The sequence below is a fragment of the Lutra lutra genome, chromosome 14 (assembly GCF_902655055.1).
Source record: "Lutra lutra chromosome 14, mLutLut1.2, whole genome shotgun sequence".
NCBI classification, from domain to species: domain Eukaryota; kingdom Metazoa; phylum Chordata; class Mammalia; order Carnivora; family Mustelidae; genus Lutra; species Lutra lutra.
In genome coordinates, this window is record NC_062291.1 from 64,623,082 (window position 1) to 64,644,250 (window position 21,169).

The following is a 21,169-nucleotide window of genomic DNA, read 5'->3' on the forward strand; positions in this document are numbered from 1 at the left end:
TGTCCTAGGGAGACCAGAACTTGTAGAAACTAATCACAATGGTATCCAAGAGCCAAAAGGAGGCATGTGCGGTGTGCTTTGGGCACAACGTGGGCTGGGAAGCTTTTTCAGGGCAGAGAGGGGTGAGGGTGACTGAGAAGAGGGCTAGTGAAGCCTTCACAGGGGTAAGGGTGGGCATCTCAGCTGGTGTTGGGACATGGAGTTTGCTCAGTCAGAGGGGGTGGGGCTAATTTTTAAAGGCCATCACACGTTATAAGCCTTGACTACTAGGCTTGTGAAACTGAGCTGTGGGCCTGAGCAGGAATAGATTCTGGAGAGAAGGTGGGGGAAGAACCTGGGAAGAGGGAGGAACAGGCAGGTGGTTACTGGGGAAGCACCCAGCCGGAGCCAGACACTGGGATCTGAGGCAGCACACAGTCTCCCATGAGGTCAGGTGACCACAGGGAAACTAAACTGACCTCGGACTTTCTCAAGCCCAGGTGGGAGAAGTTTCGTGACCTAGCCAAAGAAGGCCATGGAGGAGAGACGGGGTGTGGAGCTGATGATACTGGTGGTTTGAAAGGGGAGGATGGTACGTGTGGAGTCGGGTTGGGGAGTGAGGCACAAAGCGTGGCGGCGAGGCTGGCCCTCCCTGTTAGCCACCTGCTCTCCTTCCTCCACCGTGGAAAGGTGGGATGGAGTGGAAGGAGCCTATGGCTTGGCTTGCCTTTGCTCTCCGAGTCCTGACTTGTGGTTTTGGTATAAAGTCAGAACCCTGGAAACTGGGCCCAAAGGACAAGCTGGCAGCCAGCAGGATGGTTGGAATGATAAACTGTTGGCAGCACTTCCACAACCCCTGCTTTGACCCTGACACACCACAGCTCCTATGTAAAGGCTCCCGCCCCCTCCCTGCTGTGTTCCAGTGCTGCCGCTGCACCCTCCAGCCTCCTGCAAATAGGGCTTGCTTCCACCCAGAGCATTCCCTAGCCTTGGGCTCTGTGGAGGTGGTATGAGGTTGGCTGGGCTCCGGCGACCTCAGGAGACAGTCTGGCCTCTCCCATAGCTTCCGGCCGGAACTTGCGTCCGTCTGCAGCAGCACGTGGAGGACCCTGGGTTGAACCTGGGGGCAGGCAGGCCCTGGCAGTGGCTTTCACAGACAGCTTCACAGAGGGTAAAAGTAGGTCTCTGAGAAAGGCAGGGAGCAAAGGGGAATGAGGTTAGGTAGTAAGCAGATGCGCTAGTCTAATTGCTCTTCTGAAATTAATGGGGCCTTTTATCTCTGAATCACTCCTGTGATTTGGGAACAAAGGTGCCAGTTGAAGGAGAACTTGGCTCCCCTCTGAACATTATCCACCATTTGGTAAAACAGTCTCTTCCTTTCTTTCTCTCTTACCTGCAGATCAACGGATTATGGCACCACCTATGAGAAGCTGAATGACAAAGTAGGATTGAAGACTGTCCTCAGTTACCTCTACGTCAATCCCACCAACAAAAGGAAGGTAAGACTAGGGGTCAGCCATGCTGAGCAATCCCCATGGGGTAGGGTAGCAGGGCTGCCAGGGACCAGGCATGAAGAAGAAAACCAGTAGGCATGGAATCTGTTAGAGAGAGCCTACTTTCTAGGCCAGGAACGTCACAGAGGATCCTTATAGCTCTAACTGCCTCGACACTGGCAGTAGCACTAGTAATAATAATTTCAACAACAACAGAAAAATGATGTAGCTAGTAAGGTGTTCTCGGTGCCAGAGATACCTTATTTCATTTATCCTCACAGTGAATCTGTGCACTAGAAGTCACTGTTGTCCCATTTTATGGATGAAGAAACTGAAGGTCTGAGAGATTAAGTAATTTTCTGGCCTAAAGGCAGACAATGGTAAGTAATAGATCTGTGATTTGAGAGTGGCTCTGCTTGTCTCTGCAGTTGAGTTCTTCCAGCCTCCCTCTTGCTGGTCTGTTTTCAGAGAGCTCCTTGTAAACAGAAGTCTGTTTCTGCCACGGGAAGGATAGGGAGTTCTTGGATTCACCAGCTTGATCTAGAGCTACCGTTGGGCACGGAGAGCAAACCGGCTTCTGGCCCCTCTGCTGTCTGACTTTCCAGTTGACTTAATAGCCAGGATGTGGAGGAAGTCATAGAAAACCACCTTGTGGTCATGGAGGCCCACTGGGAGGAGGGACCTTTGAGTCCCCGGAACGACGGACGGTTTTAGAAAATAAATACTGTGTAATATGTTGGTTCTGGGATGGGTGATCTTTCTGCAGCCAGAGAGGCACTGCTGTTTAGAAACTTAGGCAGGCCTAGCCCCTAGAAACACACCAGGAATCTAAAAGGCCATTTTAGTGTTTCTCAAAGTCTGACAGTGGCACTCCCTAGCTTTCCTCTTGCAATCTGATTTGCATTTCCCTGTAGGTTTCTAGCCCACTCCCCCTTTTTTGTGTGTGAGAATAAGTGCAGGGGTGGGCTTCAACCCACTGTTTAGATGTCCCTGACCTCTGAGTCCAACCTGGTAGAGGCCAAGATGTGATGATGATGATTTATGCCGCTCAGAGCAGAACAGCTTTGAATCAGGCCCATAGCAGGAGTGCCATGCCCCACTGTCTTCTCACTCCCACCTCTGCCACCCCTAATCCCCAGCAAAGGGAGGAAGCAGAATGGATGACTCATGGTTCAGCGTTGATGATTAGATGCCCAGTGATCTAGCTAGGAGGCTCCAGACTGAGACTCTGCCCACCAGTCAAGAGCCAAAACTCAGGTGATCATCAGGTTGGCTGTTGGGAAACTTGTTACTCAGTGGAGTAAGTTCTCTTTGCTTTGCCCTGAAGTGCTGTCATCTCCATAGTTTTCAGTATTGTCATGTGACTTGTTGGATGTCAGAGCAGGAAGGGATCATAGATTTGTATCTATAGGAGCAGTTCTTATTCAATGATTTTGCAAAAGTGAGTAAAGCTCTAGATGTCTTCTCTGGAAACATACCCTGCCCACAAACTGGAAGTTTAGCAGTTTGTGAACAGCTGGAATCCCACTCACGGACCCAGGATGTCCATGGAGTCTCAGTTAGGAATCCTTTATACCAGTAACCTCGTTTTACAGAGGAGAAAACAGAAGCCAAAATAGCCCACAGAGCTGGATGAGAGGTCAGGACTCTGGATTCTCAGTCCAGATTTCTTTGCTGCAGACCACACTCAGCACATTATCCTCCTATACAACCACAGCCTAGTAGTTCACAGTGTACAGTTTAGCCCTGTCTTGGAAGCTTGAGGCAGTTGCTTCTTGACCCAGAGGAAAGCTAGGTGCCATGTCCGTGATGGACCCTTGATAAACCTGGACTGAATTTAAACAGTGGTCTGTCTCCGTTCTTCCTCTGCCCTGTCCCTTCATTACGAAAGAAGCTGAGGTCTGCAGAGGACAGACGTCACCCGTGTCACTCAGCTGGTTGGTGGTGATGTTGCCAGTTGGTCTTATGACTCTCAGTATAAAGCTTTTTCCATTCTACCCAAGTGACTTGGGGTCAGATGGAACCATGTCTTGGGGTGTATGCCCTGTGGGAGAAGCAGGTTTTTGACCTGTGGCAGAAGCCCTTCAGCATGGTCTTTGACCTTGGACCACAACAAAGTTGATGTTATTTTCTTAGACAGTAGGTCAGCTGTCTTTCTCTGAAGTGGGATGTAAAGGGTCACAACTATTGGCATCTGTTTTGGTGGTCATATGTCATGTCTGTTTCCTGTTGAGCTTTTACTCATAATGATGTCACTTTTTTTTTTTTTTTTTAAATAATGAAGTCTCCTTTGGTCTTTTACTGTTTTTCTCTACCCCTGACTTCTTTATCTTTCTGTGGTATAACCTAGATGTGATTAGAAGCACAGCAGGGTTGTCTGGGTTGCTCAGTCAGTTGAGCATCTGACTCTTGGTTTCAGGTCCTGATCTCCAGGGTCATGAGATCAAGCCCCACATCAGGCTCCATACTCCATACAGAGTCTGCTTGTTCCTCTCTCTGCACCAACCCCCTTCCCTGTCTCTTTCTAAAATAAATAAATGAAGTCTTAAAAAAAAAGGTGCAGAAACAAAAGGTTGGTTAACACAGATGCTGAGGGTCAGAAAGAATGGAAAGCAGGGATTTAGAGACCCCTGGTACAGAAATTCTGTCTCCATTTCTCCTGCCTAGTGGTGATATCCACACCATGGGCTCCCTGGAGCAGTTTCTCTTGGGAATTAATTCCCACTTAACTAAAGTGGAGCCTATTTTGTCTGTCTTCTCTGAGAAACACCATCAAGGCAGTTAACTCTTACTTGGGAGTTGCTGCTACCCAGCAAGTTAGACATGAAAGCACAGACATTTTCCCACTCTGATTGGGGAAAGACAAACTACAGGCTATTGCCATGTTGTTGTTGTTCATTTTAGATTTTCTTTATTCATTTGACAGACATAGCGAGGGAAGGAACATAAGCAGGGGGAGTGGGAGACGGAGAAGGAGGCTTCCCGCTAAGCAGGGAGCCTGATGTGGGGCTTGATCCCAGGACTCTGGGATCATGACCTGAGCCGAAGTTGGACGCTTAACGACTGAGCCACCCAGGCGCCCCTATTGCCATGTTTTTTTTTTTTTTTCTTTTAAAGATTTTATTTATTGAATATATAGAGAGAGATCACAAGTAGGCAGAGCAGCAGGCAAGAGAGAGAGGGGAAAGCAGGCTCCCTGCTGAGCAGAGAGCCTGATGCAGGGTTTGATCCCAAGACCCAGAGATCATGACCTGAGCCAAAGGCAGAGGCCCAACCCACTGAGCCACCCAGGCACCCCTGTTGCCATGGTTTTATTTATTTTCTTTAATAGCAGTAGAAATTAATTCATAAAGAGACTGTGTGATCCTGAAATGCTTTCCTAATCATCCAAGGAATGATGAAATTAGATTCTGTTTCATTTTATGGTAAATGTGTTTGATTGTCTTCTGAGCCTCTGGGTGCTGACAGTTCACAAATACTCTACATGATGACTTTTCTTTTAACTGCACTGACTATTTGGTTTACTACAACGACCCTTCTCCAGCCCCTTATGCAAAATGGCAGTTAGATATAAATGAAAATACTCGGTTTGTTGCTTTATTGCTTAGTGCTCTGGGTCATCATGACCTTGTAATTCAACTTTTATGTTGCCTTCTTAACTATCTCTTAAAGTTTAAACCTGTGGTCTCCAGATTCTCGTCTCTGCTTGCATTATGCCAGCACCCAAATTATCTGTAGCTGCCCATGTTCATTGACAGCCAGTGAAAAATCCAGCAGATTTTCAGTTGATCTTGTAAAAACACTTGCTTTTTACTTAATGAGTTATTTATTTTAACAGATGGCTACTACTGTCCTTGGAGGCTATGAGAACATCAGAGATCTGTGGCCCCTGGCGAAACAGTAAATCGTGCTTGTATTTATATAGTAGCTGGGTTTCTAATGCATTTTTGACAACATAAAATCTTCAAATGCAGAAAGCCAATAAGCCATTAGGTTGAAAATAGAAGTGTTAACATGGGCATATGTTAATTAATTGAGCGCCTACTATGCTAAGCTGTCTTTTAGGAGCTTAATCTATATAACCTCCAGTCCTCCTTGCCACTTTAAAGGCAGGTAAGATTACCCCATGGCTGTTTTACTTGTAAATGATGAGTCTGCAACAAATTTCCCATTGATGAGGGAAGTGAATGACAAATTTGTCAGGATACATCCAGCCATGCTGGACTCCCTTAAGGAAGTTGAGATTTGCACTAGCCATATTTACTGGTCTTTCCTAAATGAGAATGTTGATATGAAATGCTGGGAGCTCCCATTGAAGTTGTTCTAAACTCTCCTTTGATGTGGTGGTATCAGTATTATTTTAATGACCTTGACCTGCCCTGACTGTATTTGATGGGAATTCTACATCCCTTCCTGTTTGCCTTTCTCCAGCCATTGGCTGAATAGTTCATCACCGGGGTGATGTCTGAGCCTGGAACCTTGAACATGAAGAGTAGTGTGTTTGTTTTAGAAGCAGGTGTATATGAGGTTTGTGTCCCCGAGGAGGGGCTCTGCTGTGGTGGGGCGGGGGGTGGTTCTGAGTTCCCTCTCACAGCTTCTGCTCACAGGAGACAAACATCTCTGGGTTCCTAGAACTCGTTACTGTTACCCAGTGCCTGCCCTCTGGTCCAGTCAGAATGGCACGTGCCTAGGTCAGGCTTGCATTTAATGGATCTATGCTTTGTACAGTACAAACATGCTGAGGGCTTTGTGCCCTAGCAAGAGAGGGTTTTGGCTCCTACAGGAGCCTATTTGGGAACAAATCTCTAGGTGGGTAGGGAAATGCAGGCATGCTATAGCCTAATTGCTTTGGCTCAAAAGTGGCTGCCACCTGCAGATTTGGAAAGAGTGCTTTGGAAGTGGCAGAGGGCATAGGAAATTCTGACTGCCAGGGAATTTGGCTCAATTACTGCAGAGTAGAGGTGGGTGTGCCTGCGTGTATGGGGGCGGGGGTGGAAGGCTGTACGGTCTGATACCAGAATGGGTAATTAGTTTTTATCGAGTTCCTCACAAGTCCCAAGTATACCCTATTCTAAGTTTCAGTCCTAATCCCCTGAGCCTGGTACTTTTATTCCCATCTGACAGGTGAGGAGACTGAGGCTCAGAGAGCTGAGCCATTTGCTTTTTGTCAAGGAGCTAGCAAGCGCGGCCTAGGATCCCCATTCGCCTCCATCTGCCCACAAAGGCCAACGCTGTCTGCCCTGGTCTATAGGTTGGCTGCCCGTGCACCGACGGACAGAGCAGGTGCCTGCCTAATCGTGTCGGCTGCTTCAGGTTTTCTGCCCATTAGTAGTAGAGAATTCACCGTTTCTTGGAAGAGGAGGGGGGTACCAGATCATCCCTTCCTAATTTACTTACCGTTGCAGAGAAAAATTATTTCCAGGCTCCCCTGCAGAAATACAGTGGGAACTGCCAGTCGGATTTCTCTGGCAAGAAAGCCACTTCTGTCCGGCTGTGGAAGAGGCATTGTCAATGTGTTGGATGTGGGTTGTTCCCATAACGTTCTCTTAATTCAGCAGCATAACCTGAGCTCTGTGACCCACGGGAACACCTCGAAACAAAACAAAACACAGGATTTTAAACTCCCTGCCTCCCGTGTTCCCTGACTGTGTCACCTGCGATAGTTGGAGGATGAGGGAAAGTCCACTTTCAGCTCACAGACTGTAAAACCTCTTACACTGAAACAAAGCAGTTACAATCATAAGAAGAAGGAGAAGGAGGAAAGATAATTTCAGGCCGTTAAGCCGTTAAGTGTCTAGCTCTGAGCAAGGTCTTTTTGGGGGTGGGGCGGTGTTTCCTGCTTTGAGAGATGTGCAGTCAGCTGGGGCGGGAACTGCTGGTGAGTGATATGCGCCCGGCGCAGACAGCGATCGCCATTCCGGAAAGGGGGCTTCTCCCGATGCGCTTCAGAAGACTATGGGCTTGGGGGTGCTGTGATGTCACTGTCGTCATTTCCTCATTTTCTCTGCCTATTTCCATATGAAAGTTTTGTGTTCTGAAATGTTTTAGAGGGGCTAGGAAGTGGAATTTAGAGTGTGGGGCCTGGCAGGCTATCCCAGATCCTTTTCAGTGCCTTGCCTCCAGGTGGCCTTCCGTTGTTCTCCAGCCAAAAAGTTGGTATTTGCAACGTGGCCTTTGGGTCCCCAGTATAAGGATAGTGCTCAGTGGGTGCTCTTACTGAGAGCCGACCACACAGTGACACCTCTGTGGCCTGTGTGACATATCAGCTGAGTGTGGCTCACAAAGGCTTTTTTGCTTTGACTCCAAGGAATCACGTAGTAGGTCCTGCAATGCAAAGGGACCTTTGGAGTCATTGAAGGGAAAGACCTTTAGAATAGGAATAGTAGGCAGACCTCTGCTTTCTGGTCCTGGTTCTGCCCCTGTGCAACTGTGCATTCTTGAACAATCCAGACCCCACTCAGAGCCTCTGTTTCCTTCTCTGTATAATGGCAAGCTTGGCTCCTGTACTCTTTGAGGTTCTTTCCAGCTCAGTTTGTCCGGATGGCCATCATTCGGACAGTGCCTCTCAGAGGGTTACATCATAATATATGATGACGTATGAACTTTGGGTTCATGCACAGCCAGTTGGGTAGTCCTTGGAAGGTGTGATCTCCATTGCTCTTGGTTTTAAGGACACCTGTTGGCCAATTAGGCTCGTCCATCCAGGCTAGAAGCTTCTTTTCTGAAGTTACAGCATCCTTCTCTGTGGCCCAGCAGTGGGCTTCCATCAGCATGAGGTGACGCAACTTCCCATGAGTGTCCCTGTCCCTGTCCAGGCATGCACATTTCTCCTCTTGCAGGAGAGGGAACTCAAGGTGCTGTCAGAAGTGCGCTGGCAGCCCAGGTGTGGGAACACCAGGGGTGGGTGGGCCATGGACCAGCTTGGCTGCATCCCAGTTCCTCTTTCGTGTCTGCCTGCTTGCTGTGTCCTTAGCCAGGCAGCGCCTCGCTGTGGGCCCTGATTTCTCCCTTCACAAAATGTGCATAATAAGCCATGTGTCTGTCCAAGAGCAAGTAAGACAAGTCCCTCCTTGTGCAAATAATCACTTCTGTTTCCAAAGGTGACAAGTGTCTGGGATATTAATGACAGTGGTGTTGCTAATACAATAACAATGACAAGCAGCTAGCATTTTTTTGAACAGTAACAATGTGCCCCCAAATTATTCTAAATGTTTTCTGTGAATTGACTCATTTAATACTTCACCAGCCACCCTGGGATGTTGGTACTATTGTTATTCCATTTACAGATGGTGAAAGTCTGGCACGAAGAGGTTAGTGATATGCTTCGGTTCAGTTGTTGATGGTCCCTTGGTCTAATGTGCTCACCTAACTAACTCGTGCCCATATTTAATTTTAGGCTTGATGCATGTAGGGGCTGAAAGGACCTGCTGAGACTCTCTGTGCAGGCTCCCACTTGGCAGAAGAGACCACTTCCAGGTCAGGGAGTCACTTGTGGCAGAGCGAGGGCTGGAACTGGGTCTACTGACTCCAAATCTGGTGCAATCTACAGGTCTGTAGGCTGTCGGCCGCTGGGGTGCTCAGAGCCGATCGCAAAACCTGGCTACATGTGAATGCAAGTAGGGGACGGATGAGAACTTGAACTCCCTTCCCTGTCTCATTGAACATGTGTCATAGCTGTAGGGTCATACAAACTTCCATAGCTTCTCAGCTCTCTGGTAGTTCCTGCTGGAATCCCATTTCAGATGAACCTGGCTGAGAAACCAAGGGCCTGAAATCCAAATTGCCTTTTGCACATTGGAAGACAGAATGGTTGAGTAACATGCTCCTGGCTAAATGACTGTACCCAGGCTGGCACCCCTGGGGAAGAGATGCTGGGAAAGGAACTAGGTTTTCTGGTCTAGGTCTTTCTCTTAGCTGTGGAGATCAGGAAAATAATTTAAATTCTCTAAGCCTCTGTTACACCATCTGTAAAATGGGCATAAAAGATCTTTGGCATATGCCCTCCATTGGGAGCAAAATGAGGGTAAAATGAGAAATGTAATATTGACTTGGAGGAAATGAGCTACAGAAAGGGGAGAGAGGACTGTATCCACTCAGATGGAGCTGGCATTATGATCACAGACTGGAATCAGCCTCCCTGTGCATAGCTCCTTGGTTGTGCCTCCCTGCTGACCGTGGGGGCTGCCAAGCCTCCCCTGCTGGGCTGCCTGCTTCTCCACTTCCTGGGGGAGAGGCTGCAGCCCCCAGAACCCTGGGTTTCCAAGGGCCCCACATCCTGCCCTGTCCAGGAGGCATACTGCCACATTTTCCCCCTGCAATCTTCCTCCCTGTCTCTTAAAACCAAGCTTGCTGACAGCCTGAGGGAGATGGATTATTCTGCTGATGGAGAGAAATGGTCCCGTTCTTGTTAATTCACAACCACCTTGTTTTTCTTGCCTCATAAATTAACAGTTACCAGGAGACTAGAGCAGTGTTTATGGGAAAATGTGTGAAAGGAAGGAGTGAAAAAAGGAAAAAGAAGAGAAACCTTCTTCCTTTATGGATTCCATTTCCAAATCTTTTTCCTCTTAGTATATCTGGAAAGTGATCCAGAGGGTAACCCTCCACCCTCCAGAAAATTAAAGCATCAAACTTGTCGGGGGCTGGGGAATGCCAATAAAGGAGAACTAGGACATCAGAAGAGGGTGTAGGTATTAGGGACAAACCCTGGTTTATAGGTGTCCACCTGCCTTTGCAAGTGGGACCGGTGATGGAGTGGATGTGAAGTGTGGTTCAACTCAAACTAATCACTTAAAGGAAAGAGAATCTAAAGTAATTCTTGGAAATTCACTCTTTAGTCACAAAGTCCCTTTCTCAGCAAATATATGTATGTGGTTCCCCATATAAATTACTATAGTGTGCTCTAGCCAATAATTTATTTAAAGGCTCATTAAAATGATTACTAGTTTTTTTCTTTTGCATTTTATTTGAAAATGGGAAGAATATAAACCTGTAGCCTGGCTTCTCTCCAAAGTGCCCTTTGGGGTTGGCATTAAGTATATCTTATATTTTTTTTTAATAAAGATATGATTTGCAGTAAGATTATTCAGGCATTTAAGAGGAATAATAAAAATTAGCCACTTGCTGCACTTTTTAGTGGCTTGTTTGCCTAACCTATTTTTTAAAATTTGATTTTTATTGGATTTGGGTTTTATGTGTGTTCATGTGTGTATTTGTGCCCCTCTGTATTCAGAAGATGTCAACCAAGAGCATTATGGAAACTTTGGAGTTAAGAAATAAGAAAAGCCCTTTTCCTATTCTGGGTGAACTCTGGTTTGGCATGCACTCAGGGTCAAAGGAAAGCCTGTGTTTCTGGGTGGTCATATGAGATGCTGGTTCTGTTTTGCTGCCTGGCTTATCCCAGGGACCCTGGCTGACCACTGTAGTTACTCAGTGAAGCCTCTGAGGAGGGGTTCTATGCAGGGGGAGATGCCAGGCAAGGGGACAGGCGAAGGCAGAGCCAGTGATAGGAGTGGAAAGTCTAAGGACTCAACCCAAAGAAGAGGGCATCAGACTGGCACATGAAGGAGTCTTGTTGGGTATGAGAAAATAACACGATGGGCTGACAAGGGCTTCCACACCAGGCTGGGATGACCTGTGGAGACGGTGGGAATTTTACATGTTGAAGACTGTTAAAAAAACACAAGGTATCCCTATCTCCTGGTCTGAAGGACTTAATAAAGCACCAAGCTTTGAGGAAGCTGTCCCCCGTGGCGTAATCAGAACTAGTGAAGTGTAGAGGCAAAAATCGGGCCGACTTTGGAAGAAAGCTTGCAACTTGGACAATACATTAGGGGAGGCCAGCTGTGGGGGTTTTAACAGACCGAGCTTAGCAGTTGCAAGTCAAGAGAAAGATGGCATGGGATTAAATATGTAGACCCCCCCCCCACAATCTCAGGGATGGAAGCAGGACTCAGGAAGGGGTTCTGGGGAGTCCCAGCAGGTGTTTGAGCAGGGGCCAACAGCGTGAGAGCTGTCTGTGTGCCTGAGGGCTGGCGGGAACCGATGGGCAGATGAGGTGCCTGTGTTAAGTGTCGCATGCAGCTCTCCATCCTTGCCCTGCCCTCCCCAGACATCTGGGAGTATTTTCTGAGCATCCCAGGCAAGAGCAGTTTTAACAAAGAGCTTGGGATGGCAGGTGACGTGTTCTTCTTATTGTTCTGACGCACAGTTACAGGCAAATGGATCCCGCTGCCCCTGAGGTAGAGATAGCTGTAACAAAAACCGCCACCACCAGTGAGAGAAATGACTCTCTTTTTTCCTTCCTCGGTGAGCTCAGCCAAGCAGAGAGATTGCTCCTGGCATGTATGGATCGCCCCCTACCCAGCCCCCCATTGCTGGCCAAAGGGCAGCCCGACAGACATCCGTACTCAGTGCACACTCGGTTGGTGAGCGTGTCCGGGTAATGAGGGGCGAGCATCCTGGGATCCTCGGGTCTGCCAAATGGCCCCGGGGCAGGTCTGCAGTGAGGAAGTCCCCGTCCCAGCCCACTGGGGGTCTGAGCTGGTAGTGTGGAGTAAGTCGCTGACCTCGGTGACAAATGGAGGCCGAACTTGGTGCTGGCAGTTCCATGTGGAGGGCCCCCCGGGAGCAGATGCAGACAGTCAGGCCTGCCATCCGCAGCATGAGTCTAACTCTGAGAAATGGCTCGGGCTGTCTTAGGGTGACCACAGAGAGGAAAGGAATGAGCCAGAGAGGAAGCAGCTCCAAGAAATATGTTTGAGGGTCTCCTGGCTTCCAGACAGGGAGAAAGATGTGTTCTGTGTAGAAACTTGCTACCTATTCCTGATTCTTCCCTGGTGCCCAGCAAGGTGATGTGATTGCTGGGGGTGAGTGGGGGGATGGGGGGGTGGAGGGGCGAGGAGCTTCACAGCACAGCCGGAGCTTGACTGGCTGGGTGACCATGCACATGTCATTTCACTTCTGTGCACCTTTCTTTTCTCATCTGTAGACAGGACTCCAAAGAGAATTAAAAAAACAATTTTAAGAATTAAATGATATCTGCGTGCCATGCACAGAGTAGGGGCTCACACTGTGCCCTTCTTTCTCCCAGTTAAATGAACGTCTTTGGCTTTGTCCCATGCTCCATGATGCTTCCCACTCCCCCAAGCACCCCGTGTCCATCTAGCTGACCTCGCTATCCTGTGAAAAGGCATCTGTATTCCTCTAACATGAGGCAACATCCTTTCAACTTCTAAAACGAAAGAATTGCCCCCTCTGCATCCCTCCTGTTTCTCTCTCCTCCTACCTGCCTGGCATGTCTTCTCACTGAGGCATTGATTACTTCTACCTCCTTTAATGAAGTTTAAATTTAAAGTGATGGTTGCCACCCCTGGTTCCACCCATTATCACCCAAGCCCCATTAGGCAGATGGAGCTGGTGGAGCTGGGACTCAGATCAAGGGCTGCCTGACCTCGGAGCGCCCCCCCAGCCCTTCCAGCATCGTACCCCCGTGAAACACCACAAATGTCCATGCAGATGCACCTCAGACGCATTGCTTCCTCTTAGTGGCGCTCGGATGGTCCCTCCTCATGATGGTGGATCTCCTTGCTGTGCGGCGCCAGGTCCGGGAAGCACACAGGCCCTTCAGGCCTGGGTCCATGTAGGCAGACATTGTGTTTCTGTGGCACTCTCCTTCGGGACTGAGCTGGAGAGGAGGCGGTGGCCTTCCCCTCAGAGACTACAGCTAGGACAGCGGGCCTAGGTGCCTGCGGACACCCCATAGAGGCTCAGCCTGCTGCTTGATGTCAGGAACAGGGTCTTAGTCTGACGTGAGTATTAGAAAGACAATGTGTGCCATGCCGATGGTTTTATGTGAACATTTTTCTCACACACACAAATATGTATGGTAACACAGTTCTCTGTGTTTTGGGAGGAGGGCATGGGGAAAGGGAAGCTTCATAAGTGAGCAAGAGAGAGAGAGAGATTGGGAGGAAGCAATGGGAGGCTGGGGAGAGAGAGAGAGAGAAGACGAGCACATTGAGGCAAAAACACTAAGTTCTCCTGGGTGGACAGTGGTCAAACCAGATTTCAAACCCACATTGTTCAGCTTTAAAACATAAGGTCCTAAGACAGTGTTCTTTTGGCCTTCTAGGCTTAGATGGGCACTTCTAGAACCTTTCTTTGCTATCTACAAAGGAGTATAGATATGCAGAGGGATGTGTTTCCTTCTAGTTTAACAGTGCCATGGTCCCATGCTAAGAAGTTCTAAAGAATGTTCTCTACTGAAGTGAGAAGTTAGAGGAGTGTAGGGTTGCTGAGTTTTCTTAAACATGAGACAAATGATAGGCTGGGGTGTCTGGGGGCAGGAACTAGCCTGTGGCAAATGCCTTAGCATTCAGTCCCTCACAAGAGCAAGCAGCAGGACCAAGCTCTAGCATTCGCATTTGGAAGCCCCCAGAGGGTGGGGACTGACCGGCTTCCTGAGGGTCTCCTTCCACGTAGGCAAGGAGCCATTTTGTTCAGATCCTGACTCTGCCTCTTAGCAGCTGGTGGCTTGTGCACATTTTTAAATACTCCAAGCTTTTGTTTCCTAGTTGTAACCAGAGTAATATTTGTATTTTCCTCAGAGGCTGATAAAAGTATTAAATGAGAAATGTTTGCAAATGCTTTGCTGTGATTGAACCCTGGTCCTTAGTTAGTAAATACTGTTGATTATTAATTACTCTTATCACTGCCCTACTTTCAAGACAACTGGCTCGTGTGGGGTAGTTTCCTGTTGTGTCTGCCCCTTTATGAATGGGCACTCAGTCTAGCTGGGTACTCTTGGCCTCTCTTTCTCAGATATTGGGTGCTCTATTTGGGGATGAAGGTGGTCAGTAACTCAAAGGTTGTCTGGTTCAAGCGTCTCATTAAACTGGTAAAGAGACCAAGTCCTAGTTAGGGGAGCCACTTATTCAAGGTTATACAGGCACTTAATAGCAGAACTGTGGTTTTTGAAATTAGATTTCTGGCTTCAAGCCCAGTGCTCTTCCTATGCAGTTCCATGGAAAGACCCTGCATCACACAGGCAGACCTGGAAAGACACGTAGTTACTGAGGATGCTGTCCAGTATCCTTTGAGATGTTCTCTGTCCTTGTCCAATGAACCTGGAGTTTCCAGGGCACCGGGATTGGAAGAGGCCAGGTCAGTCTTTTAGCTCAGTGGGGAGCCATGTGGTCATGGGTAAGGCCCCCAAGGCTAAGGTGAACCCAGCGCAGCCAAAGGCAGCAAAATGAAAGAAGAATCTGAATCAACTGAATAAGGAGAGAAAAGGTTGAAATTGGAGAAGGTCTGTTAGAGTCCAAAAGGTGAGAAAAGGCCCCAGATGGGAGGACCAGGCGGAAGGGATGAGAGCAGGAAGATAGGCCGCTGAGTACAAGGTGACCTTGGACGCAGGGACCTGGACTGAGACTGTGAAGTTGTTAGCAGCTCATTTTAGGGTACCTTTCGCTTGTCAGGGGGATGGTACCAGGGGAGGCACTTGACAGATGAAAGCAGTCAGCCTGGGCCAGAAAAGAAGGACAGTCACATAGAAGAGTAGCAGAGAGATAGGATGCAATTATCCAAAGTGGTCTTTGGCCTGAACCTCCAATCTTCAATCATCCCGAGGGAGGCAGTGACGGCATATGTTTGCGTGGAAGACTTCCTGACTGCGCTGGACCTTCACAGAGGAGCGAGTGGATGTCAGGGCGGCCTCTTGCCCACAGGTTAGCTCTGCAGGGGTGGCTTGGAATAATAAACCACCGGTTTCCTGGTCTCAGCTGCCCCACCTCGATCCCGATGCACGGAGCATCAGCGTTCACCAGCTCAGAGCGCAGCAGCCTCGCAGACACAATGTTGTAAAAAGTTATTTCTCGGAGAAGATTCCCTCAGCATTAATAGCTGTGTGACGTGGCTGTCTGGGGGAGCTGTCTCGCCTCAGCTGGACCCAAAGCCAAGTGTAATTGGTTTCAAGTGCTCCCTGTCACCCTCTTCTCTTGAGCAGCTGTAAGAATCATTTCTCTTTGGTCTCACAGATGCTTGCTTATGAACTTCTGCATGCTGAGTTTCCCCTGCAGTCTTAGGGCAGGTACTTGGGGCCCGACCTTCCACCCCTGGAGGTAAGGGAGGAGGAGGTGGGGAGGAACCAGACCATTAGCACAGTCGTCCTCTCAAAAAGTGGTAGAACTTTTCATCTGGTGTCAGGCATCCCCCTTTGATCTGGCCAGTCCTTACTTAGAAACTTTCAAGAGCTCCCTGGTGTCTGGGGAGAAAATCTGTATGCAGGCGTGTTACGGCACATGGTGCTGAGCTCTTCTCTGGGTCCCTCTCAACCCTGTCAGTTCTGTGACCTTGGACAAGTTCTCAATGCTCCAGACCTCAGGCCATGATCCTTAAAATGGAAATCATCACATTTGCCTCTGTCAGTTAGGATGCTGGGGTTCTCATGGTCACAGAAAGCCCCGCCTTGCCCCACCATAGGATGGGAGATTTATTACTTCCTGTGACGAGGTGTAAAGCTGGGGTACTTTCCAGGTCCTTAATTCACCGGTGCCATGACCTCGTCAAGGGCCAGCTTCTTGAACTGTTTCTACTTTGCTATCTAGAGTGTTGGTCTTCGTCCTCAGGCCACTTTCCTCATCTTGGGAAAAGATGGTTGCAGTTCTAGCATCACATCCAGACATGAAAATGTCCAGAAGAATAGGAGACAACAGGTTTTCCAAGTGAGGGAACCGCTGCCAGATACTCCCAGCTCCCAGCACCGCATCCCTGGCGCGTGCCTGTTCCCAGGACTGGGTAGGCCAGGGGAGCCAGTGTGCAGCCGGTTGCCTCAAGCATGTGCCCCCACGGAGAGGGGGACCTCAACAGAATTTGCTAGGTGGGAAGAAGGAGAGGCATGAACGTCTGTTGTGTGGGCAAGCAACATTGCCTGCTGCACTGCCTCATAGGGGCCTTTTGAGAATCAAATGAGATAATCCAGGTAAATCATATAGGCGTTAGCACCCTTCCTGCTCACCATCCTTCCCATCTTTATGTCCTGGCTCTCAAGGATACGGGTCTACTCCACCTACCAAAATCTTACTCCTCTTATAAAGTTCAGCCTGTACCTTTTTTCCTCTGGGAGGTTTTCCCTGACACCCCAGTATCTCACTTCCTTTTTCCTCTTATCTACCTCACTTCCTCCTGGAGATTCTGATTCCATAGATCTGGGGAATGTTGGGGATATGTATTAACCAAAAAAGTCTCCCAGGCATTCTTGATGGAAAGCCAGGCTTGTAAATAATTTCTGGACCTTAACATTAGGGCTTCATCACCCACTGCAAAGATGGTGGGTAAGTTTTCAAGGCTTATCTTTGGATGGAGAGTGGGAAACCTACATCATATATTTTTGGGTGCTGCTTAAAACACGGCCTGGGCATAGGTATGCTATGAGTAGTTTTTAAAGTGTGTTTTCATGAAGTGTTTTGAGTGAGAGGAGTTTAAAAAAAAAATTCTGTAGTTCTTCTAGATGTGTGGGTAAGCACACTCCTTTCATCTCTACCTCTAGTATCCTGACACTCACAACCAAAAGAGGCTTGCTGGTACGTTCCTCTGCCCCTGCCTGCCCAAGGGATAGATGGATCTTCCAGCTCACGCCCCATTCCAGTCTCCCTGCTCAGCCCTCCTCTCCTCCTTCCAGAATTATAACCAGTTGAGAAGGTCTGACTGTGGTTTCCTTTGTAACAGCGGAGGCAGAAGTCAAAATTGACTTCACATTATCTCTGAAAACAGCCAACACTGTGAGAGGGCACTTTGCACTGCTTCCTTGTCACCAGTAATGATCTCTGCAGCAAGTGACAGCGTTTCCAGTTGGAGTTCCAGGGAGCTGATGGGGACCCTGAGCAGCCCAGCTGTGGTTTGTTCCATGAGCATCCTCCACGTGCCTGTGGTGCATGCTGGCTTGCTTTGGGCCTGAGGAGGACTCTGAAGGGATAGCAGGTTGCCGCCCATAGCAAACTCTCTGGGTGCTGGGGTGGGAATATCATCATAGGCATGGTGTGATTAATCCTTAAAACTGCCCTTTGACCCTTGTGAGCTAGGCACTATCATTATCCCCATGGGGCAACTGTGGGAATGGAGACAGAGAGGTTGAGAAATCTGCCCCACTAAGAAGTTGATGACCTAAGTTTTGAACTCAGGTTTGATTGACTCCAGACTCCAGACTCTGACCCACTCACTGTCCTGAGTTCCAGAAAATACGTACGGCCGCTTTCAAAGGGTCTGGAGTCACTGCCATTGATTCTGAACTCTGGCTGCCCTTCAGACTTTCTGAGGAGCTGGCTGTAAAGCCGCCCACACCCAGGCATCAGCTCAGGGACTGTTAAAAGATCTAGGGTAGGGTGAAGCTCTGGATTTTATATATAAAGTTTTCTAGATAATTCCATTGTGCTTCTAGCATCAAGAACTGCTGGTTTAGTTGGTGTGTAGGAAATTTAATCCATTGACTATGTTGGAGTGTGTCTTATGCCTTGGGCCTTTGCTTTCATGGAGGCAGGCCCAGGATGGTGAGAAGGGCTGTGGGCACAGAGGAGGGAGACACTGTTTCTGCCTAACAGGGTCAGGAGGGCTCTGAGTGAAGCTAGTATTTAAGCTGAGTGACCACATGAGTAGGGCTTTACTGAGGATTGATGGTGGTGGTGGGTGTGAGGGCTTTCTGGGCAGGAGGAGTAGCATGTACAGTGGCAAAGATGTGTGCGGGAGGGAAATGTGATCAGGAATGCACAGGAAGTCAGTGAGGTAGGGTGAAAGCACACGGGAGGGGGCAGCAGAGGGGAAAGAGTGGTGGTCAGGGGCTGCTTGATTAAGGGTCTCCTGTGTTGGGCTAGGGAAGTTTTTTGTTTGTTTGTTTTTTTCCCTTGATGAAATAGGGAATCATATGATCTGATCAGTGTCTTAGATCACTGGGGGCATAGTGATTTAAGAGGATGGGGAGGCTGACTACAGAGAGTCTAGGATGATTTTTCCTTACAAAAGCAAAAAAAGATTAGAATCCACCTGAATGCCCAACCATGAGAGATTCATTAGTAAATTAAAAACATTAGTACAGGGGCGCCTGGGTGGCTCAGTGGGTTGAAGCCTCTGCCTTTGGCTCGGGTCGTGATCCCAGGATCCTGGGATCGAGCCCCGCATCGGGCTCTCTGCTCAGCAGGGAGCCTGCTTCCTCCAATCTCTCTCTCTGCCTACTTGTGATTTCTGTCTCTCAAGTAAATAAATAAAAATCTTAAAAAAAAAACAACAAACATTAGTATAGTGGAATATTATACGGAGATTAAAGATTGTTTTTGTTGATATGGAAAGCTATTTGTTATCTATAGGTTTTAAAAATGTGATAGAACAATTTGTTAGAAATAGAACAGGGCAAAAAAAAAGCAAAAAAAAAAAAAGTTCTAGGCAAAGGCTGACATGGGCAGGGACTCTTACGGTGGTTGAAGGATGTCGTGGGAGTTGGCCATGAGAAGTGCTACAGAGGTAAGGTCAGCCTTACCTAGTGCTTGCTTGGATGTGGGGGTGCCAGAGAAGAAGGTCTTGGGATTTCAGTTGAGTGGCCGGGTAAATGCGTGGGGGCTGGGATACTCATAAGCCATGCATGGACTACAGAGCAAGAGGCTTTGAACCACAGATAGTTTGATTGGGGTACATTGAGTTTGATACTCTGGGACGTTCAGGTAAGAAGGCTTTTAGGCAGTTGTATTGATGAGTCCAGATCCTGGGAGATAGGCTTATGCTTAAGAGCACACACAAGTCTTGGCAAACAAAGATAAATTCAATAATACAGTGTGTTTGCGATTCTTGTTGTTGAACCTAGGATTGAGTGCATATTGGCCCAGCTAGCCATCAATTCAGCAAACATTTATTGAAAACTTACTCTGTGCTCAGCACAATGCCAGGCACTGGGGTCACCAAGATGAATGGGACTTGGTCTCTGTCCAAGAAACATATTATAATAGAGAGATGTATCAAACGTGTTGGTAACACCAAGGAACAGGCAATTGATTGTACTGTAAATAGTTAGAGGAAGAGAGAGCAGAGGTCACATTTGACTAGGCCTGAAAAGATGAGTTCGAGTTTCCCAGTGGATCAGTGTTTTATGGATTGCCACTGCAGCTGAATTTCACTTTAGAAATTAAGCATATTCGAGAAAAAGTGGGTATTAATTTGAATGCCAGGAAACAGAATATTAAATCCATTAGAAGAGTCCACTGTAAAATTCAAGAAGTTACTTCCTAAGAAGATAGCAAACACCAGCTGTGTTTTGCAAACCATTTTAAGTTCTCTCTCAGGTTGGCTGAAAGGTCCTATCACTTGGACTCAACCACGAGGCAAAATGACATTGAATATCTGCTAGGTTTTCCTCCAGTCCATACTAGCCAAGTCAGGCTTGGGTCTTGGAAGGACAACCCTTCCCCAAGCTCTAGGCAGATGCCCATTTCCCATGGCTGCTTAAACAGGAACTGGGGAACCAGTTCTTGCTCACCTCAAGGGGCCTTACTGAAGGTCATACAGCAAAGTGGTGACAGAATCCCACTGATGTGTACACCTTGCCATGCCATTGGGCCCTTCCAAATGATACTTCCCCACATGTTGGCTGCTCTCCTTTGGCAGTACTTTTGTGTACTCTTACCTTTAATTACAAGGCACAGCAGCGAGTAGTGGTTTGCATTCAGATGCCAGTGGGGATGGAAGCCAGCCAAGTAGTAGACGCTTGACCCGGTGAAGGATGACTGATTGGCAGAGTTCGGACTCCGGTCTTTCCCTTTCATTTTGCTGCAGTTTAATGTGTTTTCTGTACTTCGAGGGCTCTCTGTGCTTCAGGAGCCCATTCAGCCTCAGCCTGCCTTTTTCCCTACTGTTGTTCATGACTTCAGTTTTTGACTGGGAAATAAATAGAGTGCAGAGACCCAAACCATCTCAAGCCGATCTGGCTCTGTTAGTTGGCAGGTAAATTTATAACCTGAGACTAGTCCACGCTTTGACATCTTCCAATTGAATGGCCTTTATCGGTCAGGGAGGAATGGTTTTTAGGGAGAAGCGTTATGTGAGGTCATTTGCTTGTGTGCAGTCCCTACCCTGCTCCAAATCGGCCAGCGATTGCCCATTGTCTTAAGGATTCAGGCCAAACTCCATAGCATAAAGCTCCCCTGTAACCTGCACCAGGTGTTTTCTTCTATCTCGTGTCCCTTGGACTCTCATATGTTCATAGGATTCAGGCTCGCCATGTTCTCATTCAGTTCCCCAGGCAGCTTGAGTGCTTATGTTCATGGAGTCTTCTTGGAATGATCCTTCCCATTCTCTCTCTGCTACCTGAATTCTAACCATCTTCGGGGCCCCATGCAGAGCTAATCTCCCATATGAGGCTTTTACTGACCAACTTGCTCAGCACTTCCTACCACCTTGCATATGATCTTTTGACATTTCTGTCTGTAAACATATGGCTCGCTGTCTTGGGGCAGACACTGAGTTTTTCCCATTCTTGTACCCATTGTCCTGCCTGGTGCACCATCTTGCAGGGTTTCAGAATACACAATGTCCTTGTTGCCTTTTTGAGGGAAACTGTGGTGCAGGTGTTCAAGGCCGTTCCAGGGTAGCTGGATCTTAGCCACCTGTCGATGGTTCTCAGTCTGTCCCTAGGCAAGGCCCGTGGAGGGCTAATGAATGAA

The 21,169-nt window shown here is 48.1% G+C and overlaps 1 protein-coding gene across 4 annotated transcripts in view; it reads left to right on the plus strand.

Moving 5' to 3' along the window:
• Positions 1–21,169, plus strand: part of SORCS3 (sortilin related VPS10 domain containing receptor 3) — a 601,218-nt gene that overhangs the window by 246,621 nt on the left and 333,428 nt on the right. For all 4 annotated transcript variants that reach the window (XM_047703327.1, XM_047703328.1, XM_047703329.1 and 1 more), the window contains exon 3: positions 1,379–1,478. In XM_047703327.1, coding sequence (XP_047559283.1) covers positions 1,379–1,478 — 100 coding nt within the window. The remainder of the gene's footprint in view (positions 1–1,378; positions 1,479–21,169) is intronic.